Genomic DNA, 17010 nt, shown 5'->3' on the forward strand with positions numbered 1-17010 from the left:
CTGAGCCAAAAGCAGAGGGTTTAACCCACTGAGTCACCCAGGCGCCCAGTGTGCGTGGTTTTAAATGACTGTAAAATCAGTGTGAGTGGACAGTGGGAGCTGACTTCTAAGAAAACATCTGGGCTCTCAGGCTGTATGAAGGGAGGTGGTACTTGGAGTGGGAAGCATCGAAGTCCCCCCTTGCTCTCCTGTCACTCCGGATTCACACTATAGAGGAGACCTTCACCAGTTGCAGAACCTTTAGAAGAGGGTGGAGGCTTGATGACACTTCAAGGGAGGCAAAGTGGGAAGGGATACGGGGTAACTTAGCCCGAGGAAGAGAGGACAGGAGAGGGAATGAGAACTTTAAATATTTAAAAGGCTGGCATGTGGGTGATGGGTAGATAAATTTTGTGTTGCTCCCGCTAGAGAACTGGTATCTGCCCAGGGCAGTGACAAGGCAGATTTCAGCTCAGTCTGAGGACAAACCAGTGGTTAGAATGACCAAAGTGCTTTCCTGGTGGAGCAGAAAGTTCTCAGGCTAAGGCTAGTTGATGACTTCAGACTAAAGCTTGATGATTACTTCTCTCGGAAGGTGGTGGGCTGTCAGTGCCGTCTAAATTACTTCTCAGGTTCCTTCTTACCCTTTGAATCTATAATTTTATATGAAAGCAGAATAAAGCATTTGGCATTTTTGAATCTTGCAAAACACCGCTGTATGAAGTGATTTGCTCTTAGGTGTATTTTTGTTTTTTTCTAAAGTAAATTGTATTTGGAGACCTTTGTGATCCTAAAGTATGCAGGACTTTTTACATGACAAAAAAGGACCCAAATTATCAAAGGTAAGTAAGATTCATTCATTCATTCATTCTTAGAAGCTCTGGGGTTGGCGGAGAACCTAGTCATTTTCGAAGTCTTGTAATTACTCTGTATTCATTTAAAAATCTACAGAAGCATTTCCTCTGAGTTTTAGAACAGAAACCTACAGTAATTTTACCTACTGGGGAATTTACATGTGTGTGTTCCTCCGCTCCCATTCAGCAAACTGGAAGCCCAGGAGGGAGACATGACAGCAAGTGCAGTGGGGTGTGACAGGTGTCATGATGCAGGGGGCACTGGCCCAAGAGGCAGAGCTCCTTTCTGTGGAAGGTGGAAGGAGGGGTGCTGGGAAGGTTGCCCAGAGAACCAGTAGTTGGGCTGGTAATGAATCTTCATGTTTCAAACTCACCAATGTAGAGTTAAAATTTTGAGGTGTAGTTTCCAGTTTTTACTCCTGAGTAGCAAAAGTAGCCACCTGGTATTAGAAGTCATTAACAAAATATGTGTGGCTCTGAAGAGGGAAGTAGTTTGTTTTGCTTCTTCCAGAAAACCAAGGCAGATCATTGTTACGAAGATAAGAAGGTTCTTTTGGCTCTGGGAGACTTGCTGGTGTGGTGTTGGTCAGTCATTTTGCTGCCTCGCTTATTCAGCACCTGTTTAGCTCATACATGCTTGGGGAACCAGCATTGGGCCAGGTGTACAGGGGGAAGTGAAGAAGGGGAAAGTGGCCCCTAGTCTAAAGTCTGTAATCAGGAATGGGGAGGGGGGAGAAAACCACCTTTCTCTCAGCATCCTCTGTAGCCCGGCCTCCTGACACTCACCCAGGCCAAGGTTCTCTGCCCTTCTGTTCTCACAGACAGAAACAGACAGACTCTAAAGACTGGTTGCCAGGTCTCCTGGGAGCACTCTTACTGCCAGGCCACCTAGAGATGCTGCCTTGTGCTCCTAAAGCGTCCTGAGCTGATCCCGCTCATGACTAGATTGTCACTGTGTATGACTTTCTATTCTAGACTGAGAGATCCTTGAGGACAGGAGCTCACTGGGATGTGGCACACCGTGGCGTTGGCCAATATTTATGGGCTGATGCAGTGATGCGGTGCAACTCTTGACAGAGTATGTCGCTTCTCTCTGGGCGGCCCTCCCTCCAGTAAGCCACTCACGGCTCAGTGAAATGTCCTAAAGTGAGACAGATGACATTTACTCTTTTCCTGCTATGTGGATTGACATTATTCATGCGTCCTTACTCCTTGAATGCTTCAGACGGACTTAGAGACCTTACTCTGTGTAGAGAGCTTACTACACACTGTAGTAGGATCCTCAAAGTCCCCTCATTTTGTGATCCTCTGTTTAGAAGACAGAAAGAGCTGGATGAAGAGAAGAGAGCTCTTTTTCAGTATAAGACCGGTACTTTGTGATCACTGGCTTTGTTTTTAGAGACTTCTAATTGTCCAGTGATTGCCTACCTCAAGAGTGACTGGAGTTGACTTTAAGAGTGTTGATTTAGCTTAGGGTTTTTTTTTATCTTCCTCTAGGGAAGGATATACCATTTTTTTTAAATTTATTTATTTATCTGATAGAAGACACAGCGAGAGAGGGAGCACAAGCAGGGGGAGTGGGAGAGGGAGAAGCAGGCTTCCCGCTGAGCAGAGAGCCGGATGTGGGGCTCGATCCCAGGACCCTGGGCTCTTGACCTGAGCTGAAGGCAGACATCTAATGACTGAGCCACATCCCAACATATAGGAAATTGATAAGAAAATCCATTCATAGCTGTAGGATAGCACCCCACTTCTAAAAAATTAATTAAAAAAATATTTATTTAGAGAGAAAGCACATGTGTGCACAGGCAGGGGGGTGGGGTCGAGGGAGAGGGAGAAACAGACTTCCACTGAGCAGGGAGCCTGATGGGGGACTCCATCCCCGGATCGTGGGATCATGACCTGAGCTGAAGGCAGATGCCTATCTGATGGTCCCCAGCACCCCACTTTTAAAAGCTGGTCCCTGCCTTTGGCTCACGTCATGATCCCAGAGGTGGGGATTGAGCCCCACTTTGGACTTCTTGCTCAGCGGGGGGCCTGCTTCTCCTTCTGCCCCTCATCCTGCTCTTGTGCTCTCTCCCACATAAAAACAAACAAATAAATAAAATCTTTAAAAATAAAAAAGTAAAATCTCATCCCAGTGCGCTAACCAAATTTTCTAGTAGGTGTTACTAATAGTAGATTTTATCTATCTATTTTCTTCCTATGATAACCACTTCAAAGATTTTTTCCCACAGAATTATTTTTTTTATTTTTTTTAAAGATTTTATTTATTTGACAGAGATCACAAGTAGGCAGAGAGGCAGGCAGAGAGAGAGGAGGAAGCAGGCTCCCCGCTGAGCAGAGAGCCCGATGCGGGGCTTGATCCCAGGATCCTGGGATCATGACCTGAGCCGAAGGCAGAGGCTTTAACCCACTGAGCCACCCAGGTGCCCCAGAATTTTTATTTTTTAATAAGTATTTTAATCACCCAGTGCACATCCTGACAAGTGCACTCCTTAATCCCTATCACCTATTTAGCCCATCTTGTAACCCACCTCCCCTCCGGTAACTATCGGTTTGTTCCCTATAGTTAAGAGTCTGTTTCTTGGGTTGTCTCTCTCTCTCTCTTTTTCCCCCCATTGCTCATTTGTTTCTTAAATTCCACATATAAGTGAAATCCTATGGCATTTGTCTTTCTCTGACTTATTTCACTTAGCGTTATACTCTCTTGCTCCATCCATGTTGTTGCAAATGGCAAGACTTCATTCTTTTTTTATGGCTGAGTAATAATTCCATTACACACACACACACACACACACACACACACTCTTACACACCACATCTTCTATCCATTCATCTATCAAGGGATACTTGGGTTGCTTCCGTATCTTGGCTATTATAATTAATGCTGCTGTAACTCCATAAATATAGGGGTGCATACATCCCTCATGGTTTTCTATCCTTTGGGTCAATACCCAGTAGTGCAATTGCTGGATCTCAGGGTAGTTCTATTTTTAACTTTTTGAGGACCCTCCATACTGTTTTCCAGAGTGACTACACCAGTTTGTGTTCCCACCAACAGTGTAAGAGTGTTTCCCTTTCTCTCTATCCTTGCCAACACCTATTGTTTCCTGTGTTGTTATAATTTTAGCTATTCTGACGTTGTGAGGTGGTATCTCACTGTAGTTTTGATTTGCTTTTCCCTGTTGATAAGTGAGGATGAACATCTTTCACATGTCTGTTTGTCACCTGTATGTCAGGAATAAATCCCACTTGATCGTGGTGAATAATGTTTTTAATGTATTGTTGGATTTGGTTTGTTAATATTTTGTTGAGGATTTTTGCATCTATGTTCACCAGAGATATTGGCCTATAGTTATCTTTTTAGTGGTGCCTTTATCTGGTTTTGGAATCAGGGTAATGCTGGCTTTATAGAATGAATTTGGAAGTTTTTTCCCTTATCTATTTTTTGGAGTTGTCTCCGCCCCATGTTTTAAGTATATGGTGTCATATTTTATACACCCTTTTATTTTGTGAGTTCCTTGACTGGGTTTTATGGAAACATTCATTTTTACTGCTTTTGTGTTTCCTGCCCTCATACTGTCATTTTTTGCCTTTCTACTTGAAGAGTCCCTTTTAATATTTCATGCTGGGTTGGTTTAGTGGCCATGAACTCCTTTGGATTTTGTTTGGGAGACTTCTTTTTAATTTTTAAGTAAATGCCTAGCATGGGGCTTGAACTCGTGACCCTGAGATCAAGACCTGAGTTGATGGGGTGCCTGGGGAGTTCAGTCAGTTAAGTGTCTGCTTTGGGCTCAGATCATGATCCTGGAGTTCCCAGGGATTGAGCCCCGCCTTGGGCTCCCTGCTCAGTGGGGAGTCTGCTTCTCCCACTGTCCCTCGCCTCACTCATGCACTCTCTCTCTCTCAAATAAATACATAAAATCTTAAAAAAAAAAAAAACCTGAGCTGAGATAAAAAGTTGGACACTTAACCAACTGAGCCACCCAGGCATCTCTGTTTGGGAAACTGTTTTCTCTCCTCCTAGCCTTGCTGGATAGAATATTCTTGGATGCAGGTTTTTTTCCCTTTCAGTACTTTGAATGTATCATGCTACTCTTTCTGGTTTGGAAGGTTTCTGCTGAAAAATTCCAATGATAGCCTAATGGGGCTTCCTTTGTATGTAGCTATCTCCTTTTGTATTGGTACTTTTAGTATTTTTTTTCTTTAGTACTATATGTTGCCATTTTAATTATGATATGTCTTAGGGTGGATCTGCTTTTGTTGATTTTGTTTGGGGTTCTCTGTGCCTCCTGGATCTGGATATCTGTTTCCTTTCCTAGATTAGGGAAGTTTTCAGCTACTATTTCTTCAAATAAATGTTATGCCCCTTTTTCTCTTTCCTTTTTGTGGGACTCCTATAATACAAATGTTACTTTGTTTGATGGAGTCTCCAAGTTCCCTAAGTCTATTCTTGTTTTGCATAATTCTTTTTTTCTCTCTTTTGTTCAGCTTGATTACTTTCCATTACTCTGTCTTCCAGGTCAGTAATTCATTCCTCTGCTTTTCTGAGCCTGCTATTCATTTTATCAAGTGTGTGTTTCATTGTGTTCATTGAGTGCTTTATCTCTGTTATGTTATTCCTTGTCTCTGTGTTAATGGTCTCACAGATATCTCCATTGTTTTCTCAGGTCCAGAGTGTATCCTTATGATCAATGCTTTAAATTCTCCATCAGCCATGTTACTTACGCTTAGATTTCTGGCTGTAGCCTTGTCCTGTTCTTTTATCTGGGACAAATTCCTCTGTCTTCTTATTTTGTCTAAGACTCTGCTTGTTTCTGTATGTTAGGAAAGTCAGCTATGTCTCCTGTTCTTGAGGGCAATGGTCTTGTGAAGAAGAGGTCCGTGGTGCCCTGCTGTGTAGTGTTTCCTGTTCCCTAGGGCCTGGCTCTTCCAGAAGTGTCTCCAGTGTGTACTGTGTATACTCTGCTCTTTTGTCCTGACCACTTTATCCTGTAGGCTAGTCATTTCCAGAGGCTCTCTTTGCCTGTTGTGGGCATGTTTGGTCCCAGGCCTGAATGTGGTATGTTTTAGCTAGGTGGGCTCTGGTCTGCATTTTATTTTATTTTATTTTCATTTATTTATTTGACAGAGAGAGAGAGAGATCACAAGTAGGCAGAGAGGCAGGCAGAGATGGGGGGGAAGAAGGCTCCCAACTGAGCAGAGAGCCTGATGCGGGGCTCGATCCCAGGAGCCTGAGATCATGACCTGAGCTGAAGGCAGAGGCTTAACCCACTAAGCCACCCAGGCACCCCTATTTTCCGTCTTTTTTTGTTGTTGTTGTTACTTTATACTTGATTCTAGATATTTTACTAATTATCTCTTCAGTTGTGTCTAATAGCCTCTTGTGAAACCCATCAGTGAGTTATTTTCAGGTGTTTTATTTTTATAGCTTTAGCATTGTATTTGGTTCTTTTTCCGAGAGGTTTGGGGAAGGCTCAGGGCCTGAAGGGTCTCCCTCCCCAACCCTGGGGGATCCTATCTCAAGGTACTGTTCGATGTGCCTACCACTGGGAGGAAGATGTTGAGAACAAGGTTAACTACCCACCTGCCAAGATAGCAACCAGGCCTGGGAGAAAAAATTCACCAAAGATATGCAGGGACCATGGAGGAATCAGTCCCTACCCTGCCACCTGAGGTTGGCAAATTCCCTCAGCAGAGGAAATAGCCAGGGATGGTCAGCTCATTCTGAAAGAGTGCTCTCCTCTCTGAAGTTGTTCAATAACTTTAAAATTGGGAATTTTTTTTCCTAGGAGGTGGTGGTAAAACATTCTCTTTTTCTAGTTGTTGCAGCAGGAGTGTTGGCCTGTGCAAACTTGTAAGTTCTACACAAAAAATAGAAGTCCTGTTATGTTCTCCTGATATTTCCTTTTAGTCTCTCACCCTGAGTTTCACTGGAACGAACAGTCTGCTTTCTGTTTCCTCTTCTGATTTAGAAATTTTATGTTTTATTCCTGCTTTCTTGGCTTCTTTATAAATTTCAACAATTTTAATTTAAACATTAATAATTATGTAACTCCTTATCCCTCAGTGAGACAAAGGCTTTGTTTTGCTTTATTTAATCCCCCCACTTTCTTGCTCCTTGGTTCTTTAAGTGGCTGTCAGCCCTTTAGTCTGGCGTCCTCGACTGAATTTTCCACCTTGCAGCTGGAGGACTCTCTCGGAAGTGATCACCCCTCTCCAACTGAAAACCTTCCAGTGGCTTCCCATAACCCTTACAGTAAAGTCCAGACAGCACATTAGGTGCTGTCTGGACTCTGCCACCCTTTCTGTCTTCATCTAAAAAATCCCTTTCCTAAACTACAGAAATATCTGGGTCGAGTCAGCTCAGTTACAACTGCCTGCGCTGCCACATTGGTTCATGCCTTTGCCCCTTCTTTTCATTCCTGACCATCCCAATCCAGACGGTAGAGGGAATTATCACACCCTCCATCTGCCTTTTCCTACCCCAGCAAGCCCCTTGAGGGCAGGGACTGTGTCGTCTTTATCTTGGTGTTCCCAGCACGGAGCTGGAATGCAGTAGAGGATGAGTAAATCTTGTTGAATGAATGAATGAAGGAGGGAATAAGAAGGCTTATATGCCGAGATAGGCCTGGGGTTCCCAGGGCAGGAATGGGGGCAGCCCTGGGGAGATCCTCTGGGAGGACATACCCGAGGGTGGTTTCACATGGCTGCTCAGTAAAGTAAGACAAGTACTTAAGGACAAGGTGGCTGTGTTAGTCAGAGACAGTTTGATCACAAAAAGCAGGATCCTTCTTAAGTTAGAAAAAAAAAGAAAAAAGAAAGGCAGGGGGTATGGGAGGAGCCTTGTAGATTAGAGAGCACTGGTCTGTTATGAAGCTACAGTCAGTGTCTCAGCCTCTTTGCCTGCTACAACAGAATACCAGAGATTGGGGGCCTTATAAACAACAGAAATTGGGGCGCCTGGGTGGCTCAGTCAGTTAAGCGTCTGCCTTCAGCTCAGGTCATGATCTCTAGGTCCTGGAATCAAGCACCATGTCAGGCTCCCAGCTCAATAGGGAGTCTGCTTCTCCCTCTCCCTCTGTTTGTGCTCTCTCTGTCTCTCAAATGAAAAATAAAAAATACTAAAAAATATAAATAAACAACAGAAATTTATTTCTCACAGTTCTGGAGGCTGGGAAGTCCAAGATCAAGGTGCTGGCAGATTCGCTATCTGGTTCTTAGGCAGCACCTTCTTGCCGTGTTCTCACGTGGATAAGGGGGTGAGGGAGCATTCTAGGACCTCTTTTATAGGGGCATTCATTCATGAGGGCTCTGTCCTCATGACCTAATCACCTCCCAAAGGCCCTACGTCCTAATCCCATCACATTGGGGGTTGGGTTTCAATATAGGAATTTTGGGGGGATACAAACATTCAGACTGTAGGGCTCATGAGGACAGCCAGGCTGCGTAAGGACTGACAGCCATGTCCTTTCCTCTTCCGGACTTTGTGGCTTTCATCAGAGCTTCTTTGTGAATCTGCTTCGCAAAGCTTTCTCTGCACACTGGGGAAAACAATAGGATAGGGTAGGACTTGGATCACAAGTCTGCACACTGTCTTTCTCTGCTTTCTTGTGCATCTGCTGGAAAATGGATGCATTGGGCCTACCTGAGTTTCTGGTTTGGGCACTCTAGGACTGTGAAAGCCGTCCTGTCCCACTTATAACTGTGGGGCCTGAAGCCCTGGACCAGGTACCTTGGCCACAGGCAGAGAAGGGTCACATGACTGTCTAATGGTTGTGCTAGCAGGGGTGTGAGTGGGGCAGACCGATTGATGGACAGCCACCAAGTGATGTGAGTTTGCAAAATTAATTTTCAGACAATTATTGAATAATACAATTCTGTTTGTATGGAGTTGAGATACTTTTTTTCCCTCTGCTTTCTTTGCAGTTCTGAAAAACTCACCTGTTCAGAAAAGAAACGTCTGCCTGATAAAGAGAACAAGAATACTGACCTAAGTCAGACTGCTTTTGTTTTTGTTTTTGTTTTTTTTTTAAGATTTTTTATTTATTTACTTGACAGAGAGACATCACAAGTAGGCAGAGAGGCAGGCAGAGAGAGAGGAGGAAGCAGGCTTCCCGCTGAGCAGAGAGCCCGATGCGGGGCTCGATCCCAGGACCCTGAGATCATGACCTGAGCCGAAGGCAGAGGCTTAACCCACTGAGCCACCCAGGCGCCCCATAGACAGCTTTTGAAAGGAAGTTTCATTCCTCAAAGCTCAGCCAGGAGAATAAAAGGGACGAGAAGAACTGTGTGGTGAGTGGACAATATCTGCGGGGAACAGGGCGGGGATGGCCCAAGTTTGCAGCGTGCACGAGACAGCAGACATTGATTGTGGAATCTGAGCCGCTGACAGAGCCCTCCTTCTCCCTTGGCTTCCCCAGGGCAGAGAAGGCAGGAGCCAAGGAAGGGAGTGAGAAGAAGGATGCAGAAGAGGCTTCATTTAATGCACAAGAAACGATGGGTTTGCCTCTGGGCTTGGTGCTGCTGCATAGATGAGACAGCCTCTGGCATCTGGAAATTCAGAGAAGGAGCATACTGGGGACCCTGGACCCTGCTTTTGGGGGGACAGATTGTGCCCATACAAGATGAGAGAAACTCTGGCCACAGAGTTCTGCCCTCTGAGATCTCAATTTTTTCTGGAGTTTTTGCTCTTCCGCCAACCATATCCAACCCAGACCAAAAAAATTTGTTCTCTTTAGTGTAGTCACAATAGGTGGGAATCTTCTGAAATGAAATTTATACTAAAAATTAGGCCAAATGATGGTTTAGATACACGAAAGTTATTTTTTATGTAAGCATTTTCCACGAACAGGTTTCTTATCGAGAGCTCACGATCTGACTGGCACATCTTCCCTTCCATCCTCTCATCTTCCCACATCCTGTATCCTCGTGCCCAAGGGTGAGGAGGCTTCCAGGTCCCCTGGAACTGTAAGGGGTTCATGACTGTCGGGAGGGCAGTGGATCTGTGTGTTCACCAACCGCCCCGCTCTCACCTCCAGCACACACAGGACGAGGGACTAGTTTTCTTGAGCATGAAAATCTTGTTAGATGTTTTGTGATCCAAGTCCTACCCTATCCTCTTGTTTTCCCCAGTCTCTCAGAAGTGGATTCTCTTTATATGGTTGTTTCCATAACACTTTCCTCAGCAACTTTTTTTTAAAGATTTTCTATGTTTGAGAGAGAGAGAGAGGAGAGAGCGAGAGAGAAGAGACAGCACAAGCAGGGGGAGATGCAGAGGGAGACGCACACTGCCCACTGAACAGGGAGCTGGATGTGGGACTCGATGTGAGGACTTTGGGATCATGACCTGAGCCGAAGGCTGCTGGTTAACTAATTGAGCCACCCAGGGCCCCCGTCATCAATGTCTTCTGTGGATAATTCTGAGAGCCAAGCCCCGTAGTCCTGAACGGGGCTGGTCAGCTCTGCCCTTCTGGCAGGGTAGCCTGACTGCTGTTACCAAAAGAGCCCAAAAGTGGAGTGTGGTTTACACACGACAGAAGTTTATTTCTCGCTCAGGTACCAGAACAGGGTAGGTTGGCAGGCTGTCCCTCTTCCATGCAGTCCTCTTGCTGAGGGAACCTTTGTCATCTTCAGTGCCCAGGTTCCAAGGTTGCCCTGGGGAGCTCCTTCCTGTCCACCTGAAGAGGGAAGAGGTCATGAAGCAGTGCTCCCCTGGGAGGGTAGGTGGGCCAGGTCCAACCCGTGAGGACCCGTCACATGGCTGTCCCCAACCATAGGGGGGTTGGTGCTGGGAAGAGTAGCCCCTCTCTGCTCTGAGCACAATGGCAGAGAGAGCGAGTGTTTTGTGGAGAGCTGGTTATCTCTGTCCCCCCACAGAAAGGTTAGTACCGTGTGGAGTCCAAAGACCTAGGACTTGGGCTGAGCGTTGGCTGAGCTTTGCAGAAGCCAGAGAGCAGGGGAGAGGTGAGGAGAGGGCTGCCTGGAAGGTCCCAGCTCAGGCAGGAGGCTCGAGTGTTGGGTGGGATCCTCTGAGGCCCTCAGCACAGACCATGCTCGGGGGGCGGCCGGGGAAGGCCAGCATAGGTGGGGGGCACAGCCCGTGGAAAGAGGGATGACGGCCGAGGTCCTGGCCTGGCCTCCCTGCAGCTGGGGCTCGGGTGAGGCTGCCCGGAACCGCGCCGTCCGCAGGGAGGCCACTGGCAGTAAAGCGCCACTGAGCTTTAGCTTGTGGTCTGTGCAACAGTTAAAACGCTGCAACAGCGTTTCTCTCTCCAGGTACTGCGAGTCGTAAGCGCACAGTAATCGTTACCATTGATTGAGCTCCTGTTGTGAGCTAGGTGAGGTGTTTTATTCACGCAGAAGCTTTGACAGTAAGATAGTAGTCGTAGCTCCTGTTACGTGAAGCTCAGAGGGGTTCGGTAACTTGTTCAAGGTCAGCTGCATCGTCCAAAGCGGCAGCGTTCTTGATTCCAAGTCCAGGCCCTCCGGTGCCAAAGCACTGACTGGTCTGCTCACCAGAGCGCTTCTCTCCCCATAACGTCAGTCAGACTGGTCAGGATTCGGGTCCCTTTCAGAGGGTGGTTATCCTGCGGGTTGGTGTGCCACAGCGTCCTGATCCTGAGGGGCACGGACAGCGGGGTAGGGGTTGCTGGGCGTCCCTCGGGTCCGCTCAGTCCTTCCCCGGGGGATGCAAGGAGTCTAAAGGCGCAGCCCGTTCCCTCACCCTTCAGAAAATCAAGCTCACGATTCAGTCAGGAGAGAACTTGATTTCTTAAGAGGCAGAGCTGCGTTCCCAGGTCAAAGCAGGTGACTGGCGTTGCTGGGAATACAGACATCGAATGTCCTCCGGAGTTTCAGAGAAGTTATCTGACTCACGTCCTCTAGGCTCCTGCCCCGAATCTGAAGAGAATCCTGACGTATGCAGACCCGGAGAGATGGCTCTGGCCCTAGCTCATCCCAGTGAGAATGCAAGTCCCCACCACCCTGGGAAAAGGATTATTCTGTAGGTCAGGTCAGAAGTAACCCAAGAACTGGTTTTAAACCAGCTGGACCTACCAGTGAGCGTCTCAGGCTTTAGAAGTCCAGGCAGAGGCAGACTCGGACACTGACCTATGTATCTCCTTCCCAGGACCCTATGGGAGACCCTCTAGTAGATCAGCGAGGCTGTGCCTGACCAGCCAAACTTTGCCTTAATTGATATATCCAGTTGTTTTGGTTTCAGATGTTGAGTGGTGTCTCCTCTGTTGACACTGGGCCATATTTCTTTTACATCTAAGTTGTAACAAGTCAGTGCCCAGGATTAATACCTAGAATGATGATTTTTTGTTTTACTTGAATATTCTGAATTATGTTTTCTAGCTTTTTTTTTTTTTTTTTGCTCATTGATTATGTTGAGACAGAAGTGGGGGCTGGGGTGGAGGGACACTTGGACCTTTCCTGTTCTTTCAGCTCCCTGAGAATCAGGGCTCTCGCAGCCTGTGTGGTTCTTTCCAAAAGTCAGCTGTCGGTCCTGCTGCACTCACGAGCCCGGGACTTAGTGGGTAAGACCTTATTTTTATCAATGTTCAAAACAAATTTCATACTCCAAACTCCAGAGCCCAAACAAACAGCTCAGACGGTGCGTATGTGGCTCCGACAGGACAGGGAAGGGGAGAGGGGCTGTGAGAGGGCCCCTCTGAGGGGCCTGCTCAGGAGGTTTAATGTCTGTGCATTTTCTGGAGTCCCAAGTTACCTCCGAGGTTCCTGCTCACCTGGCAAGCAGAAGGACTCAGAAGGGTCTTGCTCCCACAGAGGTCAGCAGTCTAGCCATCTAAATGACCAAGCCCCAGAAACAGTAGGTGAATGGACCAGAGTCCTAGAGCAAGTAGGAGTCAAGACGAGGCTGCAGGGTCTCCTAGGCATGCCCCACCCCCACGCTGCCCTTGGTTTTGCCACTGTTATACAAAGAAAATTTGGTTTCATTACCAGCAATCCCTGAAGTTACCTTTTAATTTTTTTAAAAAATATTTTATTTATTTGAGAGAGCCAGTGGGACACCACAAGCAAAGGGAGCAGGAGAGGGAGGCACACTCCCAGCTGAGCAGGGAGCCCAGTGTGGGACTTGATCCCAGAACTCTGGGATCATGACTTGAGTCAAAGGCAGACACTTAACCGACTGAGCCATCGAAACTTATGTTTTAAGAGCCTTTCAGGTGGAACATAAATCAGTCAGATTTTGAAAGAAGTTACATTCATAAACATATTTTTATTCTTTCTGTACATATTGGCAATGATAAAGCTTAAAGATGCATGTCCTATGAAATAGGCAAAACAAGGAATTTACATAAATAATTTATATTTCAGAAAATTAAAGTTGAAAAATATTTCCATATCATTAGAGTTCACAGTATTTAAAGTAAATCAAGCTTTCCCCTTTATATTTCAAACTCTATTGTCTCAGCAGAGATGATAAAATCTAATTGGGAACAAAATGATCAAGTTTGTATTTTTGTTCAGTGCAGAGAGTAAGACCGACTTCAGCACGAGGCTGTGCCCGGGCCGAGGTGGCAGTGCTTCTCCCCATCCTCCACCTCCTGAGCGCCTGTGGCACGGCACCACCCCCGCCCCCGACTCCTGGCCCGGGCCCCCCGGCAGGGGATGGCTACAGTGTCACCAAAACCACCCGCCCTGGGTACATTCAACCACGGAGCAGTGTCCAGTGTTCTGATGCCTCATTTCCACTTAATACTTTTTATAGCCCTGAAAATGGAAACCCTGGCATCTAAACACAGCCAGAGATGTTAACACTAATACAAGGCACTGTGCTATGGGTTTGGTTTATTTATAGGAAAGATCATGGTTGCATAGATCGCTAGCTATTTAGTGTGCAAGAAAAGCGCGCCGCCGCGCGTGGCCCGTGATGGATGAAGCCGCGGTGCTCCTTCCGCCCAGGTGCAGCACCGGCCATCTGGCTCTAGCCCCGGCCTTTTGGGCAGATCCCTGAGCCCTCTACAGGAGCGTTTTTTGCTCGAAAAGCTGCAGGTCAAAGCGGACCCAGACCTCTCCCGTGGGGACCTCGTGCAGCAGGAGTCGGCGGGTTGTGGGGCCTTTGCTTTCCTGTTCTGTGCGAATTTTTGCCACCGGAACCTCAGTACGACCCAGGAAATCTGGTGAAAAGACATACCAGAGTCAAAGTTCCTTCTTTATGAAAGTCGTTAAAGAAAACTCCAGGAGTATCTGAAGACATTCTTATAACTGTCAGATCCAGCCCAGTGGCTGTCACTGCGACTGGATGTGTGCAGCACAGGGGGTGTGTGGGAGGAGACTGCCTCGTTGGGCTCCAAGTCTCTACAGTCAGAGAAGGTGTCAGCCACTCAGGAGGTGCTGGGAGCAGTGCTGTGCTACTCTGTAGGGAGGGACTGAGGTCCCTAAGGGAAACACTCCAGAGGGCACCCTTTACCCCGGAGAGAATCCTCCTCCCCAGCATTGCTTCTCCCCAGGGGCCCCTGTCCTTTTCCTTAGGTGTCATGGGGTAAAAATGAAGCCAAGTACCCTGGACCTAGACCCCAAATTCTAGAGTACGGGGGAAACTTTGGTTTCCCTGGTCGAGTTATACTATACCATCCGGTGAAAACTGGTCTCTGTCAAACATGGTGAGACACAGCACATCTTGGTAGAGATCCTTAATAAAGAACTGGCAGTTAAAGTTCCACTTGGGATTGAGCGTGTCCAGGAGGGTCCTGGTGGTATAGCTCTGGGAGCCCATGCTGATTTCACAGTATGGATTGCTCTTTCCTGAACAAAAAACAAAGCAAAGACGCATGTGGCATGTGTGGGTAGAATAAAGGACACCAGCACCTTCCTTGAGCAGAAGCAGGGTCCAGACCACGAGATCAGGAGTCACCGTGGGGGCCCAGATCTGCCCGGCAGTCTCCGTGTGCCCCGTACCGACAGCAGCACAAGCCTGGAGCACCCGTGCGGGCTCCCACGTCCCAGATGCCTCCCACGAGCCCGGGCAAGTGTCAGCGCGGCTTCCGCTCAGACGTGCTGAGGAGGGAGGCACTGGAACTTACTGGGAAAACACTCCGGTGATAATATGGGTCCAACAACCATTTTAGTGGCAGTGGAAACACTGATTTTTTCAAAGTGTCCCATTAGTCAACGTTCAGAAGAGTCACCACAAAGAACAGAGCAGTTACCACATCTGTTGAACAGGAGAAGCATTTACCATTTGGTTTACAGGCTTTTAATTCTGTAGCTTCGATGACCTGCACCATCAGACGTCCAATGCCTGAAGTCTTTTGCGAGCGAGCTACAAAAGAGGAGGAAGCCCGGTTAATTTCTTCTCTGAGCGTGCAGGTAGCACACGGAGGACACGGAGCTCTAGATGACCTAATGCTCCCCTGCCGCCCCTGCCACGGTGCTGGGCCTGGCCGACCAGCGTCTGGCTGCTCTGCCTTTGCCCAGGCTGTGTCCCTGCTGGGGCACCTTGTCCGCTATCCCTGCTTGTCAGCATCCTACCCGGCCTTGAGGATGCACACGGCCCATCTGGACCCCCATCTCTGCTCCCTGCACGCCCGTTATCCCCAGCTTCTGTGCGTCCCGCAACTTCCTCTCCGGGAGAGGCCGCTGCAGAGCTCGTGTGTATGCAGCCTTGTAGTAACGCTTCGTTGCCTAGCGATGGTCACAGGAATAAAATAATACATTCTATCCATCCAGCACTTAAAAGCAGCTAACATTTATTGGATACTTTGTGTCAGGCACCGTGCTAGACCTCTACAAAAGTTTTATTATTTAAACTGCACAATTACGTGATCTGGTAGCTGAGAACTGCCATCTCCACACAGGACAACCGAGTCTGACAAAGGACTGTGACCGCCCCGGTCACAGAGGCTGTCAATGGCAAGGTAAAAAAAAGTCACCACCAGGTACCAAAGGCTCTTAGCCACCCACTGTCATTCCAGTCACATGTAAACACTTCAGCTTCTGAAGCAGTTTCACTTAAGACCTTGCTCTATTTTGAGGATGTACTCAAAACCCTTTCATATGGAATGGAATGAGTCTGTGAACTCGGGATTATCTTGGTAAATATGAAGTTAAGCAGGTTTTGCTCTCAAGCATTTAAAAATGAACAAAAGGCTGCTCGTGAGCTATTGATTTTTCAAAACTTAGGGCGTGTAAAACTTTAGGACAAGTGGTTCCCGCCTGCCATGCCAACTTCTCCAGCGCGGCACTTACACTCCGTTCCCCTTAAAGACAGGGCCGGCCATACTCCTCTTTGAAGGCCCAGTTAGGACTAGCACAGAGCTTGGCACAGAGTAAGTAATAAATGTCTAAAGAATTGAACATAGAGAAAATGCGTAACAGTATGTATAGATATTGATGTTAAGCAAAACTAATAGAAACACTGATTTTTGTCTTTGACCAATTAAGAGATCGTTATATGCTTTACAGATCATTCAGTCGTTGATTCTTTAATAGCAAGCGTTTGAAGTACCATTAAAACAAGATTCAATCAGCAAAAGCCAATATGCACATACCTTTCAAGAGATATAACAAAATAAGGGGAACCTGAATAAAAAAAACAGAGTTGCAGCTACAGCAGGGGAACGTGAGGGGGAGGCCTGGACTGGGAAGGCCTGGGGGCGGGCATGGGCAGGGCTTCCGAGGAGGGCGGTTTGGTCAGGCAGTGGTGGGGGCGAGGCAGAGGGAAAGGAGAAGTGGGGCTGTGGCCTGAGTCTGGGGTAGGACATTACCCTTAATTTGGGAGGCAACAGGGAAGACGCTTAGCAAAGAGATTAAGCCCTGTAAGAAGAACACTCTGGAAATGAAAGGGAAGGGCGATGGGGGGGGACTTGTGTCAGGGCGGAGGTTAGAGGGTCTTAACTGGGCTGTGCCACCGGGGAAGGACCAGGATGAGGAAGAGAATGATAGAAGGTGCGCGACGCGGCCTCCGAGTAGGGGAGCGCGTGCCTGCAGTGTGGGTGGCGGGGACACCACTGCCATTCCCAGGGCTTCCCGGGAGATGCCAGGGTGGGAAGCCCAGCAGGCGGCCGGGAGAAGTCGCAGTGTGTCTGGAGTGTGGGCTCAGGGAAGCAGCCCAGCATGACTTTACGAAGCAGCAGAGGGACAGAGAAGCTTAGGCAAGGGCGGCTCCGGGTAGAACGCGAGGAGCCGCTGTGACTTCCTGCCA

The 17010-nt window shown here is 47.5% G+C and overlaps 1 protein-coding gene across 5 annotated transcripts in view; it reads right to left on the reverse strand.

The window, feature by feature from the left end:
* Positions 1 to 13443: 13443 nt before the first annotated feature.
* ITSN2 (intersectin 2) overlaps positions 13444 to 17010 on the reverse strand; it is a 136775-nt gene continuing 133208 nt past the window's right edge. For 4 of the 5 annotated variants that reach the window (XM_032866944.1, XM_032866946.1, XM_032866945.1 and 1 more), the window contains 3 exons: positions 15046 to 15129; positions 14439 to 14612; positions 13444 to 13984 (listed from right to left, as the gene is read on the reverse strand). In XM_032866944.1, coding sequence (XP_032722835.1) covers positions 13827 to 13984; positions 14439 to 14612; positions 15046 to 15129 — 416 coding nt within the window. In that variant the 3' untranslated portion in view covers positions 13444 to 13826. Of the gene's footprint in view, positions 13985 to 14438; positions 14613 to 15045; positions 15130 to 16357; positions 16389 to 17010 lie in introns of those variants that run through there. The other variant, XM_032866948.1, reaches the window with a different exon arrangement.

This window comes from Lontra canadensis, unplaced genomic scaffold (assembly GCF_010015895.1).
Source record: "Lontra canadensis isolate GAN:19392208 unplaced genomic scaffold, GSC_riverotter_1.0 scaffold32, whole genome shotgun sequence".
Taxonomy (NCBI): domain Eukaryota; kingdom Metazoa; phylum Chordata; class Mammalia; order Carnivora; family Mustelidae; genus Lontra; species Lontra canadensis.